The sequence below is a fragment of the Carica papaya genome, chromosome 5 (assembly GCF_054855325.1).
Source record: "Carica papaya isolate Zhongbai chromosome 5, ASM5485532v1, whole genome shotgun sequence".
Taxonomy (NCBI): domain Eukaryota; kingdom Viridiplantae; phylum Streptophyta; class Magnoliopsida; order Brassicales; family Caricaceae; genus Carica; species Carica papaya.
In genome coordinates, this window is record NC_142313.1 from 4,973,329 (window position 1) to 5,000,174 (window position 26,846).

A 26,846-nucleotide genomic window follows, 5' to 3' on the forward strand; every position below is an offset into this window, starting at 1 on the left:
CCTGCACCGAAAAACACGTTAGATGGCCTATGATCGAGAAACAAAAAGAACAAAAAAGGATTTTGGGTTCACCAAAGTATTTTTTTATTTTGGGTATAGCAGTTCAGTTGAGTTCCGCCCTCCGTTTATGGTTTTTCCTCGAGTTTTCCTCCATCAAAAAGTGTTTTGGGTGGCATAAAATAGAAAAATAGAACGAATGGGAGAAAATCGTACTTACCGACATCGATTTGGGTTTCTGGTGTAGCGGCGCCGGTGGCTGGCTTCTCATCTGGTCACCCTTCTTATTCTTCTCCGACGGGCAGGGGTACGACTAGGGTTTTGGGGGTTGTCCGAAACAATGCTTAAATGCCCACCTCTCGATTTGGGTTGTCCATCTGGGCCTGCGTAGACCAATCTCAGCCGTCAGAGCCCACTTATTCAGGAAAAAAACATGGGCCGTTCGATTGAAGGCATGCAGACCATTAGATCATGCTTATCTGGAGAATTATTCTAGGTCTTTTGTGCGCGCGGGAGAGGCCTTTAGCCGTTCGATCGGCTTAGCACACGGATTGCCTACGTGGCTTCCTACCTGGAACCCGTGTTGTGTCCAGTACGCAGCACATGACAACTGACCATGCTGTTGATGTGGCCATCCTATGTGGTCGTTTTTCTCTTCTTTTTTTGCGATTTGGCCACAGCTTTCAATTATTTCTTCAATTGTATCCTCCCTTATTTTTAGTTTGGCCCATTTCTTTTGAAATTATTTTCAAAGGTATCCAAAATGCATATATCTTAACAAAATTCTAAAAAAATAAAATTATATATTTTTATTATATTATTAAAATTAATTTATGTCATCCCAAGCCTAAATTTTGGGTTCGAGATGTTATAACTCTTCCCCTGTTAAGAAAATTTGATCCCTCAAATTGCTGCCCCCTAGTCAAACAATTGAGGATATAGAACCTTGAAGTATGATTTCAACTCTCAGGTGACCTCATCCTGCGAGTGATTTTGCCATAGGACTTTGATAAAAGGGATTTCTCTATTGCAAAGTTACTCTACTCTTCCAATTCAAAATATTAACCGGTACCTCCTCATAAGATAAATTCTCTTGAAGTGGAAGTGGCTTGTAGGATAAAACATGTGAGAGGTCAGGGTTATACTTACGCAACATTGACATATGGAAGACATTATGAACTCTGGATAGTTCTGGAGGCAATGCTAGTCTGTAGGTGGATATCCTAATTCTATCTAAAATTTTAAATGGTCTGATGAACCGAGGATTCAACTTTTTCCTCTTTCCAAACTTGGTGATGCTCGTAAAGGGAATGACCTTAAGGAATACCTGATCACCTTTCTCAAATTTCAATATCTTCTTCGGGTGTTTGCATATCTTTTATATCTACTCTGGGTCGTTTGAATATTTTTTCTAATATTGGAAATCTTCATTGTGGTCTCATCTACAAGATTTAGGCCAATTAATTTTCTATTACCCACATTTTCCCAACAGATCGGTGACCTACAAGGTCAACTATACAATGTCTCATACGGATCCATACCAATACTTGTCTGATAATTGTTATTGTAGGTGAACTCTACTAGGGGTAAGTGGTCATCTCAGTGCCCTCCAAAATCTAGAATACAAGCCCTGAGTATATCCTCCAGTGTGCGAATAGTTCGTTCTAATTGCTCATCTGTCTGGGGGTGGAATGTTGTACTTAGAGATAATTTTGTTTTCATTACTTGCTGAAGGCTTGTCCAAAACCTAGAGGTGAATCTAGAGTCCTTGTCTGATACCATTATTACTAGAAGTCCATGCAATCTAACTATATCTTGAATATAGATTCTAGTTAGGGTTTCCAAGGGATCTATTATTCTGATAGCCAAAAAATGGGAGGACTTAGTGAGTTGATCAACGATTATCCAGATCGTATCGTGTCCCGATCGTGCCTTAGGCAATTCTATTATAAAGTCTATGGTGATATATTCCTATTTCTATTTTGGGATGGGCAGTAGCTGAAGTAGTCTGTCTTGGCGTTGATGCTCTACTTTGACCTGTTAGCATATAAGCATTTGGAGACAAAATCAACAATTTTTCTTTTTATTCCACTCCACCATAATTAGGGCCGCATGCTTTAGTATATCTTAGTACTTCCTAGGTGCATAGTAAAATTCGAATTGTGAGCCTATGTCATGATAGCTTGTTTTAACTCACTATTATTAAGAATACACAACCTATCTTGGAACCTGAGTAACATCTGCAGTGACTCAGAATTCTGAAATCAAACCCTATTCTGTGTCCTTTTTGAGAGCTGCTAGAGTGGGATCAACCAGCTGAGTCTCCCTTATTCTCTATATTAACTCAGGTTGGACTACTAACTGAGCTATACATGTGGCCCTTTTCAAGTCTTGGAGCTATATCTGTTGTGTGACTTTTATCATCTAAACTCAGAAACTATTATGTTAACTAACATACATGCATTCTTCCTACTAAGAGTATTGGCTACCACATTACCCTCGTCCGGGTAGTATAAGATCTTACAATCGTAATTCTTAAGGAGTTCTATCTAACACATCTGATCATGTTGAGGTCCTTTTGAGTGAATATATATTTTAGCCTCTTATGGTCCATATAGATTTTGAATATTTTTCCATATAAATAATGGCGTCAGATCTTCAAAGCGTAGATAATGATGGCAAGTTCTAAGGCATGAGTGGGGTAATTCTTTTCATGAGCTTTCAATTGCCTAGACCGTAAACTATGACTTTCTCTTGCTATATTAGAACGCAACCTAGTCCTTGGTCGGACACGTCACTGTATACTGTATACCCATCTGTTCCATTCGGTAGAGCCAATACCGATGCAGTAGTCAATTGTTCCTTAAGTTCTGTAAAGCTCTTTTCACATTCTTCATTCAACTCGAACTTGACATTTTTCTTCGTAAGTCGTGTCAGGGGGCTGCTATACTTGAGAATCCTTTAAGAAACTTGTAGTAATAACCTGTCATGTCCAAGAAGCTTCTAATTTTCTTGATTGAGGTTAACTGCTTCCATCCCATCACTGCATCAATCTTGTTAGGATTTACTGACACTCCATCTTTCGATATTATGTGCCCTAAGAAGGAAGTCTGCTCAAGCCAAAACCCATACTTACTCAGCTTTACATATAATTTATTTTTCCTGAGAACCTGTAAGATATGAGTCAGATGCTGAGCATGTTTCTCTATGCTCGTAAAGTAAATCAGGATATCATCAATGAATATTATGACGAACTAATTTAAGAACGGCCTGAATATCATATTCGTCAAATCCATAAAAATTATAGGTGCATTGGTCAATCCGAACGATATGACCAGAAACTCATAGTGCCCATACCAAATCCTAAAAGCCATCTTATGAATGTTTTCTACCTTAATCTTCACCTAATGGTATCCTGAAAATATGTCAATCTTGGAGAAAATCTAGGCACCCTATAATTGATCGAAAAGATCATCAATCTTGGGAAGAAGCTACTTTTATTTTTAATTGTGACTATGTTCAGATCTCTGTAGTCAATATACAATATCAGAGACCCATCATTTTTTCTTGCGAACGTGACTGTAGCACCCCAAGGGGAGATGCTATATTGGATGAATCCATTATCCTGCAACTTCTTGATTTATTTTTTCAGTTCTTCAATCTCAACACTACTCATTTGGTATGGGGCAAGTAAGATGAGTTGGGTGTCAAGTTGAAGATCTATGATAAATTTGACTTTTCAATCTACTGGCAGTCTTGGTAATTCATCAGAGAATACATGCAGGAAATTTCGGACAACAGGAATATCTTGGATGCAAATCTTTTTCTTAGACTTTTCCTGTATCACATCCGGGTTGGTTTCAACATCCTGCTAGGTGAGCGTATAAACTCTATTTTGTACTGTGGGTCTAGTCTGGTTCTAATGTCGTGGACACTCTCTAGCGTAGTGTTGCGCACTCTCACATATGCAACAGGTATTGTTAAGGTGATAGCAAGGTCGGTCTCCATGATCCTTGTCATAGTATTGGCAAACCTTATCGCGTCTTGCCATCGGGGCTTGGGGGGAGCTTGAGTTGCGGATCTTGGTCTTTTGTTCTACTGGTTCAATGCAGTAAGTGCTAGCATGTGATGTGAAATCGGGGGCCTGGAGTTGTCCACTTATGGGAGTAAAATACGAAGATTCCTCTCTATCAATTGTGCCTTGACCAAGACCGCTAAATAAGCGTCAAGCTCGAATACATATAATTGTTGTTTGATCTTAGGATGAAGACCTCATCCAAACCTTCGTGCCTTCCTGCCTTTGTATGTCATGCTCTTAGAGGAGTACAAACTTAACTCTAGGAATTTCTGAGCATATCCTGATACTGACAAATCTCCCTAGACTAAGTGTGCAAACTCCATCTCCTTTAGATGTCGAAGGTGTTCTAGAAGAGACTCAACATTGAAGGCTATCAAAAACTATTCCCAGGTGATTGGGGTGGGTAGGGTAGCCTGTTTCAGGTGCCACCAATGTCCTACCTCACCTACGAGCATGTAAGTGGTAAAGACAACCTTTTGTTCGGGAATTATTCCAAGGGTCGCAAAGGTTTTCTCTGTCTCTACTAATCAATATTAAGCCTTTTTTAAAAATGGATACCCTTGCAAAAATAGATGGATTAAGTCTCTTGTACATTTCGATGTAACCCGAGTCCATTATAGATGGAGTTAGGTCTTGCTAAAAGGGAATTGGATTATGTTAGGGAGGGACTGGGTGGCTTTATGGCGGCACCGGATTATATGGTGAAGGCATTGAATTATACTACGGTGGTGTTAGATGATACTATGGAGGAATAGGGTTGTACCATGGTAGTACTGGATCCTTTCGGTATGGAGGTGGCTCATATTACAATAATAGTGGAGGGAGATCAGGCAACTTTCTTCTCTCCTCCCTAATATGTTGGGTAGAGATGAGTTTCTCAAGCATATCAAAGAGTCGATCAACATCCTCCTGAAACGATCCTTCCTAGAGTGCTCTATTTAGCGGGGTTTTCCTCTCCTTATGTTCTTTTACCTACATTTTATAACAACGGTTTGAGATTCGGGTTGCATTAAATTACATTAACCCTATGTGTAAGGAATGGTTTCAAGGAATGCGGCTCTCATACCAACTGTAAAGGCCCGAAAGTAGCTGAATAAAATAATACTGCAATTTATAAATTAGCAGAAGTAGTTTAGAATTTAGGATTATATTCCTTACACAGTTTGCTTTATATGCCCAATAGGGTTACGGAAATGCCCTTAACGAACATAAATAAAAAAGAGTAATAAAAAAAAACTAATGTGATCAACCTCTACTCGAAACTGGAGAAACAGCGAGACAATCTTCTAGCTAATTTTTTTGCTGTTAAGAATTCGGGTCTTGATCGTCTTGATTTGAAATAGTTAATAATAAAAGGGTGAGCTAAACTAACTCAGTAAGAATGTTAATATTTTAACACTGATACAAAAAATTAAAGATTTGTAAAAATCATAAATCAACAGTTGAGCTCATTTTTAATTAAAATTCGTTTAACTGAAAACATTATTTTATTAATTCACTTGTAAGTTCCTATATGCCTTTTATGAAGATAAGGATCGAAATAGTGATCTACAATATGTATTCTGAAAGACAAATAACATATAACCTTTATAATTTTAACTCACCTACCGGTGTCGCTGAGGGTCTATAGGGGTCCCCACTACACGTGAACACAAGCATTTATTTTATTAATCAAATTGTTGTCTCTATACTCCATCCAGTAATAGACGCCAAAATATATAATCACTTCAATACCCCATCTGGTATGAGCATAAATTAAATAATTTCCAACCCCTTCTGGTATGGGACTTCTCAGTCTTGTTCGATTATGGGTAATGTTCACGGTAGGGTTTACTCTATGCACAAAGTCCATGCACTCTTTTTCAATACACCCGGTAAGCCCTGTTTATTTGGCACAATTTCTTCATTCATATGCTCTCTTATATTTACTATTTTGCCCAAAAGAGCCCATATACCTATATCACAAACACATGGGTTCACATTTTAAGATAGATACATGAAACAATAATGCATTATATCGATATAAACATATTAAGTACATAACTGGATAATAGGGTAAAATGTATAAGGAGGCCTTACTGCATTTACTGTAGAATCCGAGACAAAATATCAAGATAAACAGTGTAGTGAACAAAATAACATAAATACAACTATAGGGATATTTACCGTAATTAAAAACTCAAACAAATGCAAACTGACTGGTTACTTGCTCCATTAGCAACCTGTACTTAAATAAATTAAAAGACCGCAGATTAACTAAATTTTTTTGTTCATTTATTAGTTTCGCTTTAATTTTACCGACAGAAAAAAATGGGTGAGGGATTCTTATCTTGGGTCGATGTTTGAAATACCGTTTTTTTCACTACGCTTGCCAATAGTTCTCAATTTTTGTATTTTTTGGGTTTTTCTGCTTAAACAAAACTTCTAATAAAATTACGTGAAAATATGCAAAAAACAGTCAAAAGGAGCAAAAATCTCATCAGAAGGTCGGTTTAGGGTTCTGGCGCGGCAGCACCGTCATATTCCACCGTCAGTTCCTCTTTATATAGCGGCTCCTCCTCTTGGTCAGGCTGTTTTCGGCCAGTTCCTGATAAAAACCTATTTAAATCATGATTAGGGGGCGTTTGTTTGTGGGAAAAGGGGAAAAATCGAAGCTTATTTGCGAGTTTGGCTTTTCGGTGTGGTGGCTTCGCTGAGCTCTACCACTTCTTTCTCGTAGTCGCGACTTTCTTTCGGCTACCTTGCACCGAAAAACACGTTAGATGGCCAAGGGTCGAGAAACAGAAGGAACAAGAAATGATTTCGCGTTCATCGGAGCATTTTTTAGTTTTGGGTACAGCGGCTCAGCCGAGCTCCGCCCTCTGTTTACGATTTGTCTTCAAGTTTTCTTACACTAAGAAGTGTTTTGGGTGGCTTAAAATGGAAAAATAGAACGAACGGGAGAAAATCGCACTCACCAACGTTGATTTAGGTTTTTGGTACGGTGACGTCGATGACTAACTTCTCCTCCGACAACCTTTCTTCTTCTTCTCCACCGAGCAGGCCTGCAGCTAGGGTTTTGAGGGTCGTCCGAAGTGATGCTTAAATACCCCCCTCCTCTCGATCTGGGCCGTCCATTTGGACTTGGGTGGACTAATCTCAATCGTCAGATCCCACTTGTTTGGAAAATAAATATGGGTCATTCGATTGAAGGAATGTGGACTGGTTGATCTTGCTTATTCGGAGAATTAATTTGGGTTGCTTACGCGCGTGGTAGAGGCACTGAGCCATTTGATCGGCTTGGAATGCAGATTGTATGCGTGACTTTTCGCGTGGAACACGTGCTGGCGTGTCTGCCACATGGCTCACGACGACTGACCGTGCTGCTGACGTGGGCGTCCTAGATGGTAGTTTTTCTTCATTTTTGTGATTTGGCCCTTGCTTCCAATTTTTCTCTTCAATCGAGTTCTTTCTTATTTTGATTTTGTCCCATTCCTTTTGAAATTGTTTTCAAATATATCCAAAATGCATATATTTCAAAAAAATTCTAAAAAATTAAAATTAAATATTTTTATTAATATTATTAAAATTAATTTTTGCCATCCTGCGCCTAAATTCCGGGTTCGGGATGTTACATTTACTCATAAAAATTACTACCAAATAAGACTGCAAAATATATTAAACATGTGTGTGAGAGAGAGCTATATAGAGGAAGCTTTCCCTAAAATTGTAGATTATGAATTTAATTTCTTGTTACTTAAGTGGAGAGTGGAGAGTAATTTTATTTCTATTGCATTGGAGACAATGATATTATTTTTTTCTTTAAAAATAAAGGTTAAATTGATTTTTTAAATCTTGTGGTTATCTCAACTAAAAAAATAGTCGAAATGTTCATTTTACTCATAAATATAATAAATTGGTTAAAATTTAACTCAATTTTATCACTGTAATCTTACTGATATACTACTGAGTTAAATTGTCGATTTTAATTACTCAAGTATTATATATCAACAATAACTAATCCATAATAAATCTACAAAATGATAAAATTTTATGTTCTCAAAAAATCTAACTTGGTAAAGTTAAAAGTCGAATACAAAAATCCTAATAATCAAACCTTTTATTGTTAGTATAAAAGAGTTATTTAATTAAATATAATTAAAATCAATAAGCACTTATTTATTTAAAATAAAATAAATCAACAAAATAAACAAATTATTAATGAACAATGCATACTTTTACATCTTTTTAAAATTATAAATTTAAATTTGATTTTGGATTTTGAATACATCATTGTTAAATAAATTGATTGTGTCATTATTAATATATAAATAATATTTTATTATTACAATATATTAATTTTTATTAAAAAATTAAAAAGAAAAACAATTAACACAACATTGTGATTTTAACTACTTCAAATTAAAATGTGAGTAAATAGCGAAGTGCTGGGTGTGAAAATGCCAAAAAGGAAGCCGACCAGAACAACAAAGAAACAAGAAGAAGAAAAAACCCACTTCTATCTGAATTAAAATGAAAAGAAAGCAACGGAGGAGATAAAGAGAGAAACAGAGAAAGAGAGAGTAAAAGCAAGGAGGAAAATAAAATGAAAAGCACAGTAGAAGGGGGAAAAACAAAAGAAAAAAAAAACCCCCCTTTTCGAGTTCCAAAAAAATGTCAGAGAACAACTGAAGCAAAATTGAGCTAAGGAAGCTACTCAGAAACCCTCTTTTCTCTATCTCTCATCATCATCATCATCATCATCTTCTTCTTCTTCTTCTTCATAATTGTCATCATCATCCACTTTCTCTTCTTTTTCTCTGCAATTCGTCTCATTCCCTGATGAATCCCCACAAAACAGAAGATGATCTCTTCCATCACCACAACCACCACGATCTGGGGCCACCACCACCGCCTCCCCAGATCATCTCCCAATCTTCGCATGAACACAATCCCGACGACCCTCCATTTTCGCTTCCCGAAGTCATGCTCTTCCGCTCCTCATCCTCCGCCGACTCACCCAGTCACTCATCCGACGAGAACGACGATTCTCTCTCCCACCCGCCCCACGGAGTACCCCAGACGCCTCCTTCAAACCCTAAAGTCCCTTCCCACTCAGTTGCCTACATCAGTCCCGACCCCCACATCTCCTCCCAGTTCTATACCTTCAACGCCGAGTCGCACTCTCTCATGATCCGCTGCATCGGCGAGCATCGACTCGCGACTCCGGCTGAGATCCGCGTCGCCACCCCACGCGCTGTCCTCAAGTCGTGGCGCGCCGTCTGGAAGGACCGGAACGAGGATACAGCGTACCTCACCGCGTGGAAGCGTATACAGGACAAGCTTACTGCCCATGTCGACCCTACCTCCGGTAACGAATTTCTTTGCTTCAAGAATAACTCTCAGCAATTCGTTTCTCATGTGAACCAATGGCAAGATATTGTCATGAGTTTTCATGGCGATGCCGATTTAAAGCACCTAGGGCTTAAAGAGACAATAGATAGAATTAAGCAAGTATGGACTGTTGGTGCTAAATTTTATGGAATCCCCGAGAGCTACATTAGGGTTTGTGTGGCCGCTTGCCCTGTTTGTAATGCTGCATCGGGCTCTGCCTCCAGGAATAAACGGCGGAGGTTTGAGTACACGGAGTCCTTTGATGTGCCCGCAAAGGAGGTGCCACATAGATTGCAGCAATTGGCAACAAAACATAAAGTTGTGCTTTGCATTAGGCAGAAGTACATTAGGTATAAGCCATTTATGGCTGAGGTGAAGGATTACGCATGTCATAGGGCTGGGGAGCCTGCTGCAAAGAAGTCAAGAGTTCTAAAGAGGGAGCCTTATGCTTCCAAAAGGTGTGGTTGTGGCTTTCGGATTAGGGCTATAGTTCCAATTGCTAACTACAATGAGAAGGATAAGACTTTTGTGTATCAGGAAGAGGGGATGGCAGTGTTTAAGCTGTATGCAGTGCATTCGGGTCATGAGCCAGGGCCCATGGATGGGAATGCCAGGATTATGCATCGGGTTGTTGGGCATAAGGGAGGGTTTTTAATGGATCAGGATAGTATGTACGGTGTGAATGAGGATATGGAGAATGATGGGTTTGGATTGATGGGGAAGGATGATGGGGATTTGCATCTTTCGGTTTTGCAGCAGGTGCATGAATTGAGAGCTGAACTAGGAATGCTAGAAGGCCGGATTGGTCAAATCCCACACGAGTTATTGGGTTCGGTGTCTAGGGAACTGTTTGATATTCTAAATAAAGTTAGAAGCTTAGGGGAGGAGGGTCCCAAGTCTCTGGGGTTGCTGTCTGACAAGCCACATTCAGATGATGTGCTGGTAGGAGAGGATGATTTAGCACATTGGAGTGATCACCGCCACGAACAGATTTATGGAAATGGAAAAGAAACAGAGTTGATTGACGAGGATGAAGACAGTTTTGAGCGGACACTTGGGGATGTTGTTCCTTGGGACCAGATGAGAACAGATTGTAGGAGTCAAAAGGATTTATTAAGCGAGTCCTGTAAGGCTGATAAATGGTTGAAGTGTAGCGATTTCGATGATAAGAATATTCTTGACTGTGAAGATACCAAACTAACCAAGCCCATGAGACATGACGAGGCTATAGTGACAGATGTAAGTCTTGTTGGTATACAGGTTGATAGTTTCTACCAGGAAAATTCCAAATGGTATGATTCTCCTTGTGGGTTGGATTCCAGCACCGATTGTGGAGACAGTGAATTCCGACCTGGGGAGATTGTGTAGATTCTTGAAGAGCCAGGTTAACCCACTCTAACTTACTCATGAGTCTATATTATGCCCATTTATCCCATTGCTCACACCTGGGACTGGGTTGTACATTTATGTATACTGAAGATTTGATCCTCTTACATGCTGTAGGTCTCTTTTGTGTGTTGCTCTGTAAAGTACAGCCAATTTGGCTTCTCTGCACATACCTTATTTATTACCATTATTTGTTATCACTGTTCTGGACTTCAATAGTCTTTACTCGGGTTCTTCTTATAATGAATCTCAAAGATGATTTCCATCTTCAAATTGTCTTGAAAAATCCATGTGCCTATGACATGTATATTTTTGCTTCCATTTTCCCTTTTATGGTTTTTCATATATTGTGTGAATTGAATTTGTTGAACATTATATAAGTTTCCTTCTCTACTTCTTGCAGTCTTCTATTTCTTGAAAGCATCATGACCACTTATCTTGCCTGTGCCTCATGGTTGTATTGTGAAAATTTGACTTGTAAGTTTAATGGCTAGCATACTTTCTGGCCTTCGCTAATTTTTGTGCTGGAAATAGATTTTGGCAGTTTTGGATCTTAATGGTGGTCATATAGCATTCTTCATAGAATGTTTTAAGATAATTTTGGTCTGAAAGATTTACTTACCCAGCCTGGCAATGACAATGTCTTGCAGGATTTTTGCGTGGGTGGGCAGGGTGTTTGTGTCTTCTTTGGTTTTTTAAAGTAGATGTCTTGGGTTGTAACTGTATTACTTGGTTTTGTTAATGCTTGCACCTCTGCTTAAATTTTAGCCTATCAACATATCTGGGTCTGTTGGCAGTAGTAAACAGCATAAAGTGACTTGCAGCTGATGTTGCAAAACTGCTATGCTAGACCAGAATTTGAACTTCTTTGAATCCCTTTCTTACCCAATATACGGTGCATTCTGAGTTTGGAGTGAGGATTTTTGGTGGTTTCTCAGACTCAGTCTGAATAACACTTTTCTTACCGAGTTAACACATCTAAGAGACTTTATTTTGATGGCTTTTGCAAACAATTAATAGTTATAGGACCTAAACGTTAACCAGATAGTTTAGAGCTACCTACATGAGATAGTTATGGCATTCTAATTGAATTTGTTGTTTGAATCTGAGGGTTCATCCTGAAAGCTCCTTTGAGCTGTGAAAATTTGAACTGTGAGAGGACATTCTCCCGAGTTAATATTTTGCATCTTATTTCATCGTTTTGCCTTTTTCGTCTCTCTTCTTTCTTTTTCTCCTTTTTTTAGCAATTTATTTCTATATCTCCATATAATTGAGTTTCAATATGCAAACTTTGACATATGGAAAAATTTAGAGATACATGCAATATCAACAAACTCATATTTGCTTATGTTTTATAGTAGGAAGTCCTAACATTTCTTTGTTGGAGAGGGTTGAGCAATCCCCTAGTGATCATATCTCTATAGTTATTAGTTCAATTAGGAAGATAAACAAACTATTAACTATGATAACATTATTATTTGTGTTGTGGTTCTTATGCAAGGATATAAAGGATAGGTATTTTCTGTATTTTAATTTTCTTTGGTAAGGGTGCTTATCATTCCTGCATATCTTTTTCGTAAATGATAAGCTCAACTGGCAGTTCCTCTCGAACTTGTTCTGGCTAAGAGTGTCTGGTGATCCTTGAATTTATTTTTGGTTTACTTTTCTCATTAACGTGTGCATGAAATGCTACACGGGAGGCGCGAACCTTTGATGATTGTTTAGATGATATCTTATGCTTAAAAAGAGTTCAATATGGATCAAATGCTGGCTTCCTGGGCTTGCGTCCAGGCACAGGAATTCCAGCAGGTGATATGTGGGTGACCGTTTGAAATGCCCTTTTGAGATTTCTTTCATTTTCAATTCTTATTGAAATTCACTAAGATTTATGGATCTATGTTTAGTTTTTAAGAAAATCCATTAAAATGCATATTTCTGGAACTAACGGTAAATCATCTTTGCTAACTTTCTAGGAGAACTCGTGGTGATTATTCTTTTCAAAGGTCTGTTTGACACCAAATTGCTGGAAGTTTATTTTGAAAGCTCTGTAATACATTTTCTGCACTTCAAGGTTTTTAGTCTTCTTATATTCCAGCTTCAGCAGGCTTAGTTAAAATTTTGTTCAATGTTTGGTATCTGTTCATATGATATAATTCAAGTTGTCATGGTTAGATATGTTGTAATTGTTGGGTTACTGTGAGCGCACATCCAACTGTTGTTTGGTCGCATAGAGATTTACCTATACTTTTGGGCTTCTGAAAATGCGCTTTATTAGTTTTCAGTATCAAGTTTAACAAGTCACAGCTTCTGATCCTGGTTGTACTTCAGAATATGGCGAATGATTTCCGTCAAGAATTATTTGGTGAGTTGATTGTTCAAATTCTTTCCGTTATGGTACTGCTTGGTTATATGCCTTGTTAGGTTAGGGATGCTTCTCCTCATGTGGTGTGCAGCTTGCTGTGGAAACATTTCTAGTTCCAGCTTATCAGCATCCCTCAGATAACAATACCATCTGATTTCATTTCAGTTTGTCCTACATGACTGACGGAAAGGGATCTTGGAACAGCGAGTGATACCTTATACTTCTTTGCTCAGAACATCTAACTTTGAAGGTGATTTCTGGACTTTTTTTTCTTTGTTTTGAGAATTCTTGGACACGGCCACAATAATCACCAATCACCAATATTTCTTCCCCCCACTCCCAACAATAGCCCTACCCATCCAGCTTTAGGGATTAATATGACCTTAGCAATTGCCGTATTATCTCCTTAATGTCATTGCAGACACTGCTTAGTAGTTAACAAAATGAAATCTTTTTGTGCAGCCTATACTCAAGGATACCTGATGCTCAGGTATCATATAGATGTAACTTCTTGTAGCTAGCAATTTATCCTGGTTTTTTCTTCAGCAGGCGGTCTATTTTCTTCTTGCCATGAAGACTTGCCAATAGCTCTTCTTGTTTTTCGGTATTTCTTTTTGTCTTATATACTCAGTCAATTTTATTTCTAATGTGATGCCTACCAAGCTGGCTGGGAATATACCCAAATCCCAGTAACCACAAAAGTACTGATAAGCTGCACATTCAATCCTGAACTTCAACTGATAATCAATATCCATGATTACATTACACTTGGGGACTTGACCAGTAAGCTCTCTGAACTAACGACTTTGAAGATTTTTAAATGTTCCAATAGAAGCTCTGTGCTTAAGCGTTAGTATGATTGATCCGGAGTATCTCCGTGACTGAAGATTTTGAAATATGTAGTTTTTGGTGGGTATGTGCTGCACGCAACTATAAAGTTTTGACAATGTGATTGGCTCTTAATATTTTGAAGAACTAGTGAGGATGTTGAATGATTGGATGTTAAACTCAGGTATCAACTCTTCTTTGTTTGCTTTCCCGTAATGTGAAATCAATTGATTATTTTAGCTTGTAGAATTGTGTGAATAGTATCAACGCTTTGCATAGTGGGCTTGAAGCCCTAAGAAGACATAACAACACTGTTTTGCTGTAACCATCAGATTAAAATTTTTAAAGATGGTATTTAAGACGAAGATGAAAGTGGTAATTGGGTTAAAGAAGTTGCTTACTGCCATACTTTCCAAAATGACATTCATAAAAAAGCTTCAGCTTCCAGTCAGGTCTGATGGATGGCATTCATTAGAGAAGAAAGGTTAAAAACATATGGATGAGTAGATAGAGAGATGAATGAATTAGGGCCTGAACCTGACTCCTGGCAAATACCTACACACAAATTCTCTAGCCAGAGCTTGCAGATCCCCCTGTACTTCTGTTTCATCCAACACCGCCATGCTATAAGATCTGTTAAGTGCTTCTGTTGCTGATGGTGGCGGAACTTGCAGAGGGTTAAAACCCGTTGAGATTAATTCCAATATTGACGAACCAATTTCTCCCTGGATAGCTGGTGCCGGTGTGGACAGTGGCGGTGGAGATGGCTGTTGTGCTGCCATAGATAGGCGCTGCAGGGTAGAAAGCCTGGCCTGGATGTAAGCCAGCTCTGCTTGCAAATTCACTACCTACAAAATAGTACTAGAAATTATATATATATATATATATATATATATATATATATACACACACACACACGCATGGATCACGGGAATATACGTGTAAACCCATATATATATATGTTACATATAGATGATGCTTCTCTGCCTAATCCATACGGGTTGTATTTACATATGCATATTAACATGTCATAAGACAGTATCATTAATCTAAAACCAATTCGAGGATTGGAATTCATGAGAAAACCATTAGTACCTAAAAGTAAATTTCGTAAACACGTTTGTTTTAGTAACAAGATAATTCAGAAGGGTATTTAATGTAATATTTACTGGATGTATTCATATATATGCACGTACATCGCCGCACATGGTAGGACCCCCAAAACTTCTTCCATGCAACATCTGCCAAGCGGATTTATATACATATATGTATAATAATCTAATAGTACAAAATGAAGATAAATAATAGCATATGATATAATTATCGATTAAGTTATAAAAGAAGTACATGAAAGTCAAGAACCGAAAGATTTGAATATTCCTCGAGCTGCTAATCAAGCTTGCTTGGTAGCTCCGGCAAGCAAACACCTCTCCTTTCAGAGTCCATTATATATATCTATATTTGTTTCTACGTGTATAGACATATGCATATTTATCTTTCTTTATATTACGGAACCGTTCTCTCTCTCTCTCTCTCTCTCTCTCTCTCTGATCCTAACCCTGTTCTCTAATACATCTAATATCAAATATTGAAGGTAATAAGTAAAACACTAAGTGCATGAAGATTAAAAAAAAATTTAGAGGTTAGAAAAGATTTACTTCTTGTCTGTGCTTTCTTGACTGCCGGAGTTAAAGTTCGGAAGAGTTTAACGCAAATTTGGCTGGAAAATAAATACAGGGTTTTACCCAATGGGGAAAAACCCTAGTAAATCAAAGAAGACAAGACCGTATATTTAATAAGATTTCACGTACTTGTCGCACGTTACGTTATCTAGTATTGTTTACCATACTCAAAAAGGGTAAAAAAGAGGAAGATAGAAACTTCAAAGCTGATGCTGACGGTAAACTGAGTGAAGAGGCTATAAATATATATATATATTTTTTCACACTGAATGTGAAAACCTTGACTTAACAGCTTCAACTTTATTATTATTTTCATCAACTTTTTTAAATAGTACGACTTGTCAAAACTATTAAGAAGTCATGACGCACTTCAAGAAACAAGTTATAGTAAAATATATTTTTGAAACGATTTTATTTAATTAAGTACTTAATCTTATATGTTCATGTATAAATAAACATCAATATTAAATAATCAACTTGTAATTCTTGCTCTTTTGTACTTCCTTCTGTCTCTTTTCGATGGTGTAGTACCGGGTCCGGGTGTATATCATTCCAAAGACATGCAGGTTTTAAGATTATATACATATGTATGTATCTATATATATATATATATTATTAGACATAGAAAGAAGAAAGAAATGTTATCTTTGTATTAACCATAAATTATTATTAATTAATTAAACTCAACTTAATTATTACTCTGATCATCAACCACACGTGCAAACTAAAGTTCCATTTCCACAGATCTCATCCATTATGATACTGAAACTGTATGCATATACCAAGATCAGAGAATTTCATTATCCGGAACTAAAAAACCTAGCTTTATTCCTGCAGGTGGGCTATTAAGCAACTTAAAGATTAAATATGAGAACAAAGAAAACTGATCTCAATGATTTTTCAGAAACCCTAATAAACCCAGATGATTTTAACAACAAAGATATATAATTAAAGATTACCTGCTGTTGGAGAGTAAAGATATGTCCGACGCAGCCATAAACAGGGTCTCTAGCCCTAGCCAAGGCCTCATAACACAGCGTGACGACGGCATCAAGCCGCTTGTGAGTGGGTATGCGCATGAGAAGCTTTGAGGCGTTGCTGGCGCCGAACACTTTGTGCACGGCGGCGAAGTGTGCAGTGCCTTGGTCTGCGTCGAAGTATGGTGCAAAGATGCATCCTTTTACGCACTTTCTGCGAAGGAATTTGCAAGCCCCGCAAGGCCCACCACCTCCATTGTTTCCGCTCATACCTTCCATCTGATCGATCTTCTTCTTCAGCCTTCTACCTTTTTGTGGGGTCTGAAAGATTCAAGCTGAGAAAGAAAGAAAGAAAGAAAGAAAGAAAGGAGGAAAGAGAACCAGCTTTATATGGATATTTATATTATGTATTTGGAGGATCAAAGAGATGGGTTAATTTTATTCGGTTGATTAAACCATATTAGAAAATAGTTCGTGAAGCTTTTGGTGATGGTTCGCTTGAAATGACTCGGTTCTTTTCTTTATTCAATTTAATTTAATTTAATTTAATTTTTTATATTTAGAATATACAGATACCCAAATGGATATACATACATATGGATGTATATAGGGTGCATCTTATATAGGGTTGTTAGAAATTATTTTAATATTGAAAATAATCCCAACTTATCTACTTTGATAAGTAAATATTGTTTTCTAATAAACATTAATAATTTAATTAATTAATCAAATTCCAATTCAAAAAAGATTTGGCTGATGTTTGGTGCAAGAAGAAGGGATTGATTCATTTATTTTTTTAAAAAAATTAATTATTTTGGGTTTAAAGCATTTTATATAATAAAGTGTCCACTATCTTTTTGAAAATAATCAATTATTTATGTTCGATACATATATATTAATAAAATACACATAACATAAAATTTAACTTAGATCCAAAAATTTCATGAAAAGAAAAAAAACCATTATCATTTGTTTGATCTCGAAGATGAAAAATTTTGTCCATGAATGAATTTGTATATTCAATAGGTTTTGAAATTTTAACCTAAGGTGGGGAAATGGTGTGCATTTAATGTGTAAATTAGGTTAAAACTTTAAAGCCACGGCAAGAAGGGGGAGCAGGTTGCGTGAAGCAAACATACATGCGGGTGAGTGACAGACATTGGTCTCATCTCAAGTGTCAAATTTCCAACCGCCGCATTTGCAGCCACGTGCCAACCCCACGTGGGACACAAAACATCCCATCTTAATTTCTCCTCTCATTTTCACTCTCTATTTCCCCTTTTATCTTTCTCTCTCTCTCTCTCTCTCTCTCTCTCTCTCATGCTAAAACTACTGCACGTGTCAAAAAAACAATACAGCCCCAGTAATCATCCTCATAAAAGACAAAAGGCATATACATTTATATATGCAGCTAGAAATCTCTTTGCAATGGTTCTACTATAAGCTGATAAATTAAACTCAATTAAATTTTATTAATTAACCCTAATGATGTAATTAGACGATTTTTTTTTTAAATACATTATAATGTATACTAATCTTATTTTTTAAAAAATAGTTAAAATTTATATTCATATCTAAAAAATAATTTTAAAAATCCAAAAATATATTTATAACCTAAAACACATATTTAAATATATGGTCCAAAATGTATAATGTTTGAAAATAATTTAGAATATGCAAAAATTTTTAAATTTAATTTAATGAAAAACCCCAATTTCATATCTTGTCCAAAAAAAAAAATTTAAATGCTCAAAATATTCAAAAACATTTTTATAGGGAAAAAATTACAAAGTACTTAATTAATATTGAATTATACAATATTTTCCTAAATTTTTAAATATAAGATTTTAATTTAATGATTTAAGTCCAAAAAATTTAATTGATAAACATCTTTTCAATCAATCAAAATTGTAATGTAATGAGAGAAGTGACAGTGAAATGTTGGAGTGAAGCGGTGAACAAAAAGTAAAAAAAAAAATCAAATCTTTTATAAATTTGACGATTTAAAAAGCGTCAATCAATAATTACACCTCGGGAAATTTTCAGAGCAACAAATTTCTTACCGACGCACAAGTGTAATTAAACTGTGGCAACGCGAATGAAATCTAAGACTTGTCAGTCAAATCCACACGAAAATCCACGTCAGATTATTACACCTGGCCTTTTTTACGTCGTCTTCTCTGTACCCTACCTCAGACGAACTTTTCTCTCCTCTTCTTCTCTTTTTTTTTTCTTTTTTCTTCTCTGTCAGTTCGCATTAGCAATAATATCTTTACGTATATATAAAAATATATATTAATTTTATTTTAAATAATAGTAAACAAAAAAAAAATTAGATTTCTATCTTAAAATATAAATTGAATAATTGCAGTCGAGATGTGTTAATTAAATGTATAAATAGGTTACTTTTGTGACATTATAAGTACATAATCTCGAATTTAAATATATATATATATACAATAAAAATATTTTAATAATTTGTCAGTATACAATTGGACATATACATAATTTTTATAAATTGAAACTAAATTTTAATTTTATTTTTATTTTTTTAAAATGTACATGGTATTAATCTCTTAACTTATAGATTAACACTTGGTTACAATAAGCTTATTTATTTATTCTGAGTGACTTCTAGATTTAGTTTTTCATATTTAATAAATGTGACCGATTGATAAAAGTTCGGGTTTATAATAAGAAAACTCTAAAAAATTAAAATTAATTGATGATTAAATTCTCAGCCAATAACCAAACCGGTCTGGACAAATCACGCCCGCCTAGTGACCCGGTTGGATGTTAGAGCCCATGGACCCAAGAAAGATGGCCTGCTATGCTCTACTAGAATTAAATAGATCTAAATTTCCCTGTACAAAATATCAAAAGATTTTTATTTTACAAGCATACCACCGACCGACATCTTTATATTTATTTATTTTAATAATTAATTAAAGCAACTATACACGTATATAGTTTAATTAAAAACGAATAATTTATGATAAAATTAAGCAAAAATTCTGACGATCATTTTAAAAATACTGAACCTAAATTAATTTATAAATTGATTATAAATTATTCTGGTAAAGAAAAAATAAATAAATAATTAATATATTGCAAATTAGATACGACAGGCAAAAATAATGGCGCTGTGATCAGTGGAATGTATAATAGACATGTCAGTGACGCATCAATTTCTCGTCTTACAAAACATTCAGTTCGTCGAATCCGCCATGAGCATTTGGGTTTTCATCATTAAGATTACAGCACCTGATCAGATTATTCAGAACCTGAATTTTTTCTTTTTTTGTCAGTCTCTATTAAAATGATTTAGACAAAAATAAATGTTAACAATTAAATTAAACAGTGATTAGTAATTAATAAATGTTTAATTAATTTAATGGGGTTTACGGTGTTTGACCGTTGACTATTTGTACTCAAGTATATTGATAAATATAATATGTTTCTCTTGGAATTTTTTGAAGACAAGTTGCCGATTTTAACACATGGTCTGCAGTCTGCTCCATGCTCGATAGTTCCTTGATTAATAATAAAATCTATAACATTCATACCTACTCATAATAATAATAAAAAAAGGGTTTCTATTTTGAACTATGGTGTGTGTGTGTGTGTATATATATATATATATACAGAATAATAATAATAATAATAATTATAATGATCTGTACGTGTGAGTGAGTGAGTGAGTGAAATATATTGTCACAACTGTTAAAAAACTATCAAATCAATTTTATTAGTATAAATTTGTATTCTTATGTGTAAAATAATAAATTAGAAAAATATTTTTACCACCCAAAATTCTTCTCAAAATCATATTTGAAATTAGGGTATCCATAAAAAGGATCCTCAATTTATTATAAATATACACATACCAACATTTATATCATGAGAATAATCCGGCATTACATTTAAATTTTGGTTATTGTTTTAGAAAAACATTAACATATAATTTATTTAGGATAAAAAGTTAATTGGGCAGTCCAACATGCTGCGATACTAGTATTTCCTGAAAGGTTGCAGTGCATATAGTCAATATTATAGGTTAATATTTTATATAGAATAATATGATATTTTAAAAAATATAATATTATAAGCTTTTGCATGTATGATTATTCTTGCTAGTCCAAAATCTTCCTTTGACTCCTTTAATCATACTTAATATATTTAATTAAATGTTGAACATTCTCTTTTTTTAATTTGTTTCCAAAGGTCTTTAACTAATAAATCTATCACAAATTACTTTCAACAGAAAATTCGCAAAAGCAACAATAATTAAATATATATATATATATATATATTCATCCCTTCCATGATTCCTAGGTGTTGACCGCACGAGTGGGCGATACACACATATTTATATTGGCTTCTTAAAAATTAATTAAAATGGTTTAATAAATTAATTAAAAAATGTACGTAAAAGGTAAGTGTTTTTGACTAATCATTATGTATAGATTATAAGTAATAATCAGGTTTTCTGTACCTGTTGGTGAAAGTTTAAGCAAACTCTAAACATTTACCCACCACTTCAACATAATTGTGATACGCTTTTAGCGACAATGTAAAAGAAACCCCCTTTTGAATGTATATATATATATAAATATTTGAGAATTTTATTAATTAATTATAATTATTAAAAGTATGTCTTCTTTCCAAGTACCTAATTCTTTAATTAATATTAATTAATTTCATTACACTAGTGTCTCTCTCGGAAATTGAGGGAGTCTTGTTACTCAAACTTCCTACACGATTATGAACCATAAATAATTATATACATATATATATATATATATATAAAATATAATATAATATTAATTAATTAATTGGTCGATTTAGTTTTTACTCGTAAATTATTTTAAAGTTTAAGGTTAATTTACAGGGATTGTTTGGCTGACGTGGTGAGGTGTTACAAAGAGAGCCGTTGTAGAGGCATACATAGGGGGGTGGTGAGGGTGAGAACTGTTATAACGTAAGCTGCCGTCAGCAAAGATTACAGAGGAAGCTACCCTTCGCGACACGTGTCAGTCAACTGGTGGGGTCTGTCAATGCTTCCTCTTCACAGCACACAGATTGGACAAGAGCCGGACGGCGCGGTGACGCGCTGTTACCAACTGTTACTGATTTCCCCCCTTTTCTTTAATCATATTATTTTATTTTGAGGAAAAAAATTCAAAAAATCCTGGTTATTGATTTTTAATTTACCTTTTTCAATTTGAAAATTAAATTTATATATTTTTCAAAGTCGTTTTACTACGACTTTCTCTCGTTCTTGTATTTATCTTCTCATCAACACATGAAAAGAGATGGCAAGGGGGATGGGAACGGGAGCGTTACGTTCTTTTTCTATTTAAACGGCGTGTGGGTCCCACATGATGAGTGAGGTCATCATACTTTTACCAGGCGGTTACGTTCCTGTTCACCGCTCACACGTGGCGAATTTCTATTGGTTGTGACTGGACAGTGCCTTTGAACGCCGAAATTGGGATTTGACTACTTGATTGGCTCTCTTAGGCTTTAGCCGCTAAAGTTAGGCCACTGTTTGGCACGGAATGTAATAACATTTTTTAATTTCACTGCTGTAATTTTTTATTTTTTATATTCAAACTGCTGTAACTTCGATAAAAATAATAATAATTAATAAAAAAATAACTATAACATGGTTTTATGATTTTTCAATTTTGTAGGAATATATTTCTTACCTTCTGTAAATTTATAAATTAAGATTTTATTTATTAATTAGAATATTTTTCATAATCTATAGTTTAAATTATTTTGTATAAATTAAGAATTAAATAAATCGACAAACTAAAATTAATTTTATCTTATTGAAAAAAAAAGGAATTAAATGACACAAAACATTTGGAATTTTATATGCATAAATCAATAAAATATATTAATATAAATACACATTATATATGTAAATATATCAATAATTGAACGTGTTTAATTATTGAAGGTTGTCTTCTAATTTCAAAAAGTCATTGGATGGTTTCCCGAAATAAACATTTACAGAAATTGATAAAGGTAAATAGATTTAATTAATTAACAACCCAAAATTTCTTTTTTACGGAATATATTTTTAATTCGGGCTTAATTAACTGAAAAATATCAATTTTTTTTTTTAAAAAATATTAAAATAAATTACTCTAAATTTCATAGCATGTTACAAATTATATTATTTTTATAATTGAATATGGTATTTCAAAAATAAATTAAAAAAAATGTATCAATTTATCTTAAGCCAAATAAAATAGAAGAGATTGTATCCTAATAGAAAATGGAGAAAAAGGAAACCGTGAATTTGAAAAAAGAAAGTTTCTTATTCTTCCCTTGCAAGTAATATATAAATATTCCGCTTGCTTTAAATGAATAGTTCATTATTTTCTTTAATTTTTAAGATGAAATTCATTCTAAAAATATGGAATATACACATATATATATATATATGTATATGACTACTTACCCTTCTAGAAGTTATACTTTGAGAATCCTATTTCACACAAAACTATCCCAAATACAATTATATACATATACATAAACAACAATATATGTACTACACATATATCTATAAAGGCCAAAATTCGATTTTTTTTTTTCCAATTTCTAGAACTGATCAAAAATATATTTAGTAAATTACTACAAATAATTTATGTTCTATGAATTATTTTATAAAAAAATAATAGAAAAATGTATATACAATTAGACAATTGATCAGTTACACAAAATATAATAAGAAAAGTTAATGCTAGCAAAAAAAATATATATATTTTTTCATTTTTCAATAATTATTTTTTTGTTTTAAGGAACGGGTGAATTTATTTTTAATGTAATTCATAACCATATTTTTTGTATTAATAGAAGAATGTATAATAAGTTAGGAGAGATAATATTTTTTATTTAGATTTAAAAATTAGAGTTACTAATAATTTTATAATATAATTAAAAAAAATTATAAAGGAAATTAACAACTATATACTTTTACAATTTAATGTTGTCATATTAAAGAAAACGCAAAGTGGAGCGTACCATCAAGGGGTATGACTGAGACACAACGAGAACAGCAGCTACCTATAAATACATATAAACATATATACATACATACATACGTATATATATGTATTTGGTAATTGTATATATATATATATATGCATATATTATGAGTTACCATAATCATCCCTTTCTTGTTTGTCATCATCGGCTCATCACCCACCACATCGTCACCAAACCAGACCATTTTCTGAGCATTATTCCAGCTTATAATAATTGAGTAAAATGATTGCATAAAGCACACGCACGTGAGAAATTCAATTTATGCAACTTTTTTGTTTAAATTTTTTTTATTATTATTTTTTGCATTTTAATTTGTTTAACTAAATTAAGACTATTCTACTAATTTATTTTTATTTAATGGTCAATTATTTCCAAATCAATTTTCCTGCATTAATTAATGGCGGGTCATTAACTCTAAAACTATGCGATTCCCGAAATAATTAATCATTAAGGTTTTGTTTCAAAAAATTAAATTCTTAACTTGGGTTAACAACCATTTAATTTTATTTTATAAATTAAAGCGATAGAAATAATGAATTATAGCTAATTGATTCACTACAATAAAAAATATATATATATATATATATATATATATATACATTAATGATTATTTATGGTGACAGTAATCATACACAAGAAGGCTCCGTTGGTATAGTCAATACCCTAACTTAGACAACTTACTTTCAGTGACGAATATTCTTAATAAAATAATGTTATAGTAACGGCTTCTATTTATATGGTTATAACATAAACTTTTCACATTAGAAAAGCACCTATACAAAATGGTAAATTTTCTTAAAGGCTCATTACCATTTAAAGTCCCTACAGAAACCTTGAAGCCCATTTATCAACATTAAAAGATTTATACATTCGATTCTTAATCATTGCTGACGAGGATGTCATCTGCAACACCTTTGACCACTGTATCCACCATGTCAATAAGCTTGCCTCTAAGCCCCAGTAGTTATCACTTCTCCATCCATGTGTTAATGAGCTCCATTGTTGTGATGTTTGCTAGATGTATATTCGAATTTTCATTTCTTATAAGGTTTCAAATTTTTTAAACCCAATTGTGTGATTAAGATTTTTTTTTTCTAATTTATATAAATTACACTTTATTATTCTATCAACAGGAGAAGGCGACTCTGCTTGGAGACTGTGATGTGCCATTTCACATGCCTAACGAGATTATCAAAACACATAGTAGGTTTATTCTTATGCACAAGTTGCATGACTATTTCGATCGAGATATTGAAACATTATTTAAATATTTTTTCATTTATTCATCAAATAATCTCAAATCCAAACGCACTCGGTTCATTTATTATATATCCTTTTGCACAGAGAAAAGAGAAAAAAAAAAAGAGAAAACCATATAAAAGAAAAAATAAAAAAGAGAATAAAAGATCTGGAATCAAGTTGATATTTTTTGGAATTTATTAGCTAACCTTCTATGCATACGTCAAATCATCCATGTGCGGTTGTGAGGATTCCTGAAATAACCCACCTTAATTCAAATATAAAAATGTTAAGTAGGTTATGTTTTTGTTCAATGTGTGTAGTTTACCTAGTTTTTGGGTTTTAACATCTAACTTGGGCTCCAATGCCCTTTTTTAGACTATAATCGATCTTAATATGAATATCTAGTGTTTGGGCGTAGTTTATTTCTTTTCTATTTATTTACTACATGGATAATATAGAAATAATCTTATAAATTCTTAGGCTACAAGTGCTGGTTTATTGGTATTACTTAGAAAATTTCTTAGCCACATTAGATATATACCCATAATAGACATCAACATTGAAAATTGAGTAATATAAATTAAACATATCTTATATTACATTGTTCCTCAAATTTTTATTTTCAGAAACTTTAGTAGTATAATGAAAAAAGTCTATATTTTGTGATGTCTTTTATTTAAAACTTGATTAACTTTGCTGTTGTTACAAGTTTCGTTGGACTCCTTCATGTTTCGCTCTTAATCCTTCAATATTGCAAAACACCGCATAGGTTCAAGTACATATTGTTGTTTCACATTTTCTTGTTTTCTTTGTTATAAGATCAAACATTCAAAAGTATGTAAATAAATGTTTGAAAGATAGGTTCCATTTGTTATTTATCTTTAAAAGTTCCAAAAATGGCCAATTAGTGAAAAAGTCCAAATTAAAAGAAGAGGATTTATTATCTAAAGGTGGAAGCAAATAATAAAGTTAGACTTTATATTTCTTACACAGTAAATTAAAATACTCAATACGACTACGATAATTTTTATATTACAACAACTCGCAAAAAGAAACAAATAAATGATTTAAAATAAATATATAAATATTCTAAGGGTTAACCTCTACTAGCTCTTACAGGAGTTTGAAAGTTAAACTACTCACAACCTTTTTGTTGATCCGGATCTGGATCTTGAATCTTTCGATCTGAAATAGTTAATAGAATAATGAACCACACTACCCTTGTAAGAATATCACGTTAATCAGTGATACAGAAAATAAAGGTTGGTAAAAATTACAAAACAACTAATGAATCCCTTAATTTTAAGAAAATTCATTTAATATTAAAACATTATTTCCATATTTATTGTTACAAGTTTTTCAAAACTAACCTATAAAACAAACACTCATATAACATTTATAATTTTATGTACAAATGAGTAAAGTCAGTCATTATCCATTTTTACCTGTTTACTGGGACACTTGGGGGTCTATAGGGATATCTCTCTATTATCCAATATTTAGATTTGTCAGTTTACCCGGCCGTCCCCATACCCCGTCCAGTAATGGGTGTCAAACACACCATCGCCTCGATATGAGAGTGAACCAGATCTCCCATCCCTTTCGGTATAGAACCCCTTAGCCCCGTCTAACTGAGATATTATTCATGACATGGTTTTTTCTATGTACAAGGTCCGTCCACCCTTTTTCAGAGTACCCAATAAGCTTTTCATATATAGATCTCCATCAACAAATAATCACCAATTGCCTACCAGCATCTCATTTTATATTCATAGATCAATCAAACGGCATTTAAGCAAACGGTACATTTTTTATACATTAACAATTAAAAAACATAATTAGGGTCTCTATTTCAAATT

General features: G+C 33.9%; 2 protein-coding genes across 8 annotated transcripts; one reads left to right on the forward strand and one right to left on the reverse strand.

Annotated features, from left to right (window-relative positions):
- Positions 1–8,572: 8,572 nt before the first annotated feature.
- LOC110819476 (uncharacterized) lies at positions 8,573–14,273 on the forward strand. 7 transcript variants are annotated; one of them, XR_015819019.1, is made up of 4 exons: positions 8,573–10,832; positions 12,808–12,905; positions 13,110–13,196; positions 13,362–14,273. XR_015819019.1 is itself a non-coding variant. In XM_088219594.1 (3 exons), exon 1 carries the CDS (start codon positions 8,897–8,899, stop codon positions 10,814–10,816), a length of 1,920 nt encoding a protein of 639 aa, XP_088075720.1. In that variant the 5' UTR covers positions 8,573–8,896; the 3' UTR covers positions 10,817–10,832; positions 12,808–12,837; positions 13,110–14,273. The 7 variants fall into 7 exon arrangements, 3 of the variants coding, with proteins under 3 accessions (XP_088075720.1, XP_088075721.1, XP_088075722.1); XR_015819021.1 differs by having other exon boundaries at positions 12,808–12,837; positions 13,117–13,196; XR_015819020.1 differs by having other exon boundaries at positions 13,117–14,273.
- Positions 14,274–14,433: 160 nt separating this feature from the next.
- On the reverse strand, positions 14,434–17,097 carry LBD19 (LOB domain-containing protein 19). Its single transcript, XM_022048686.2, has 2 exons — positions 16,666–17,097; positions 14,434–14,872 (listed from the first exon to the last, which is right to left on the reverse strand). Exons 1-2 carry the CDS (start codon positions 16,960–16,962, stop codon positions 14,549–14,551), a joined length of 621 nt encoding a protein of 206 aa, XP_021904378.1. The 5' UTR covers positions 16,963–17,097; the 3' UTR covers positions 14,434–14,548.
- Positions 17,098–26,846: the final 9,749 nt, after the last annotated feature.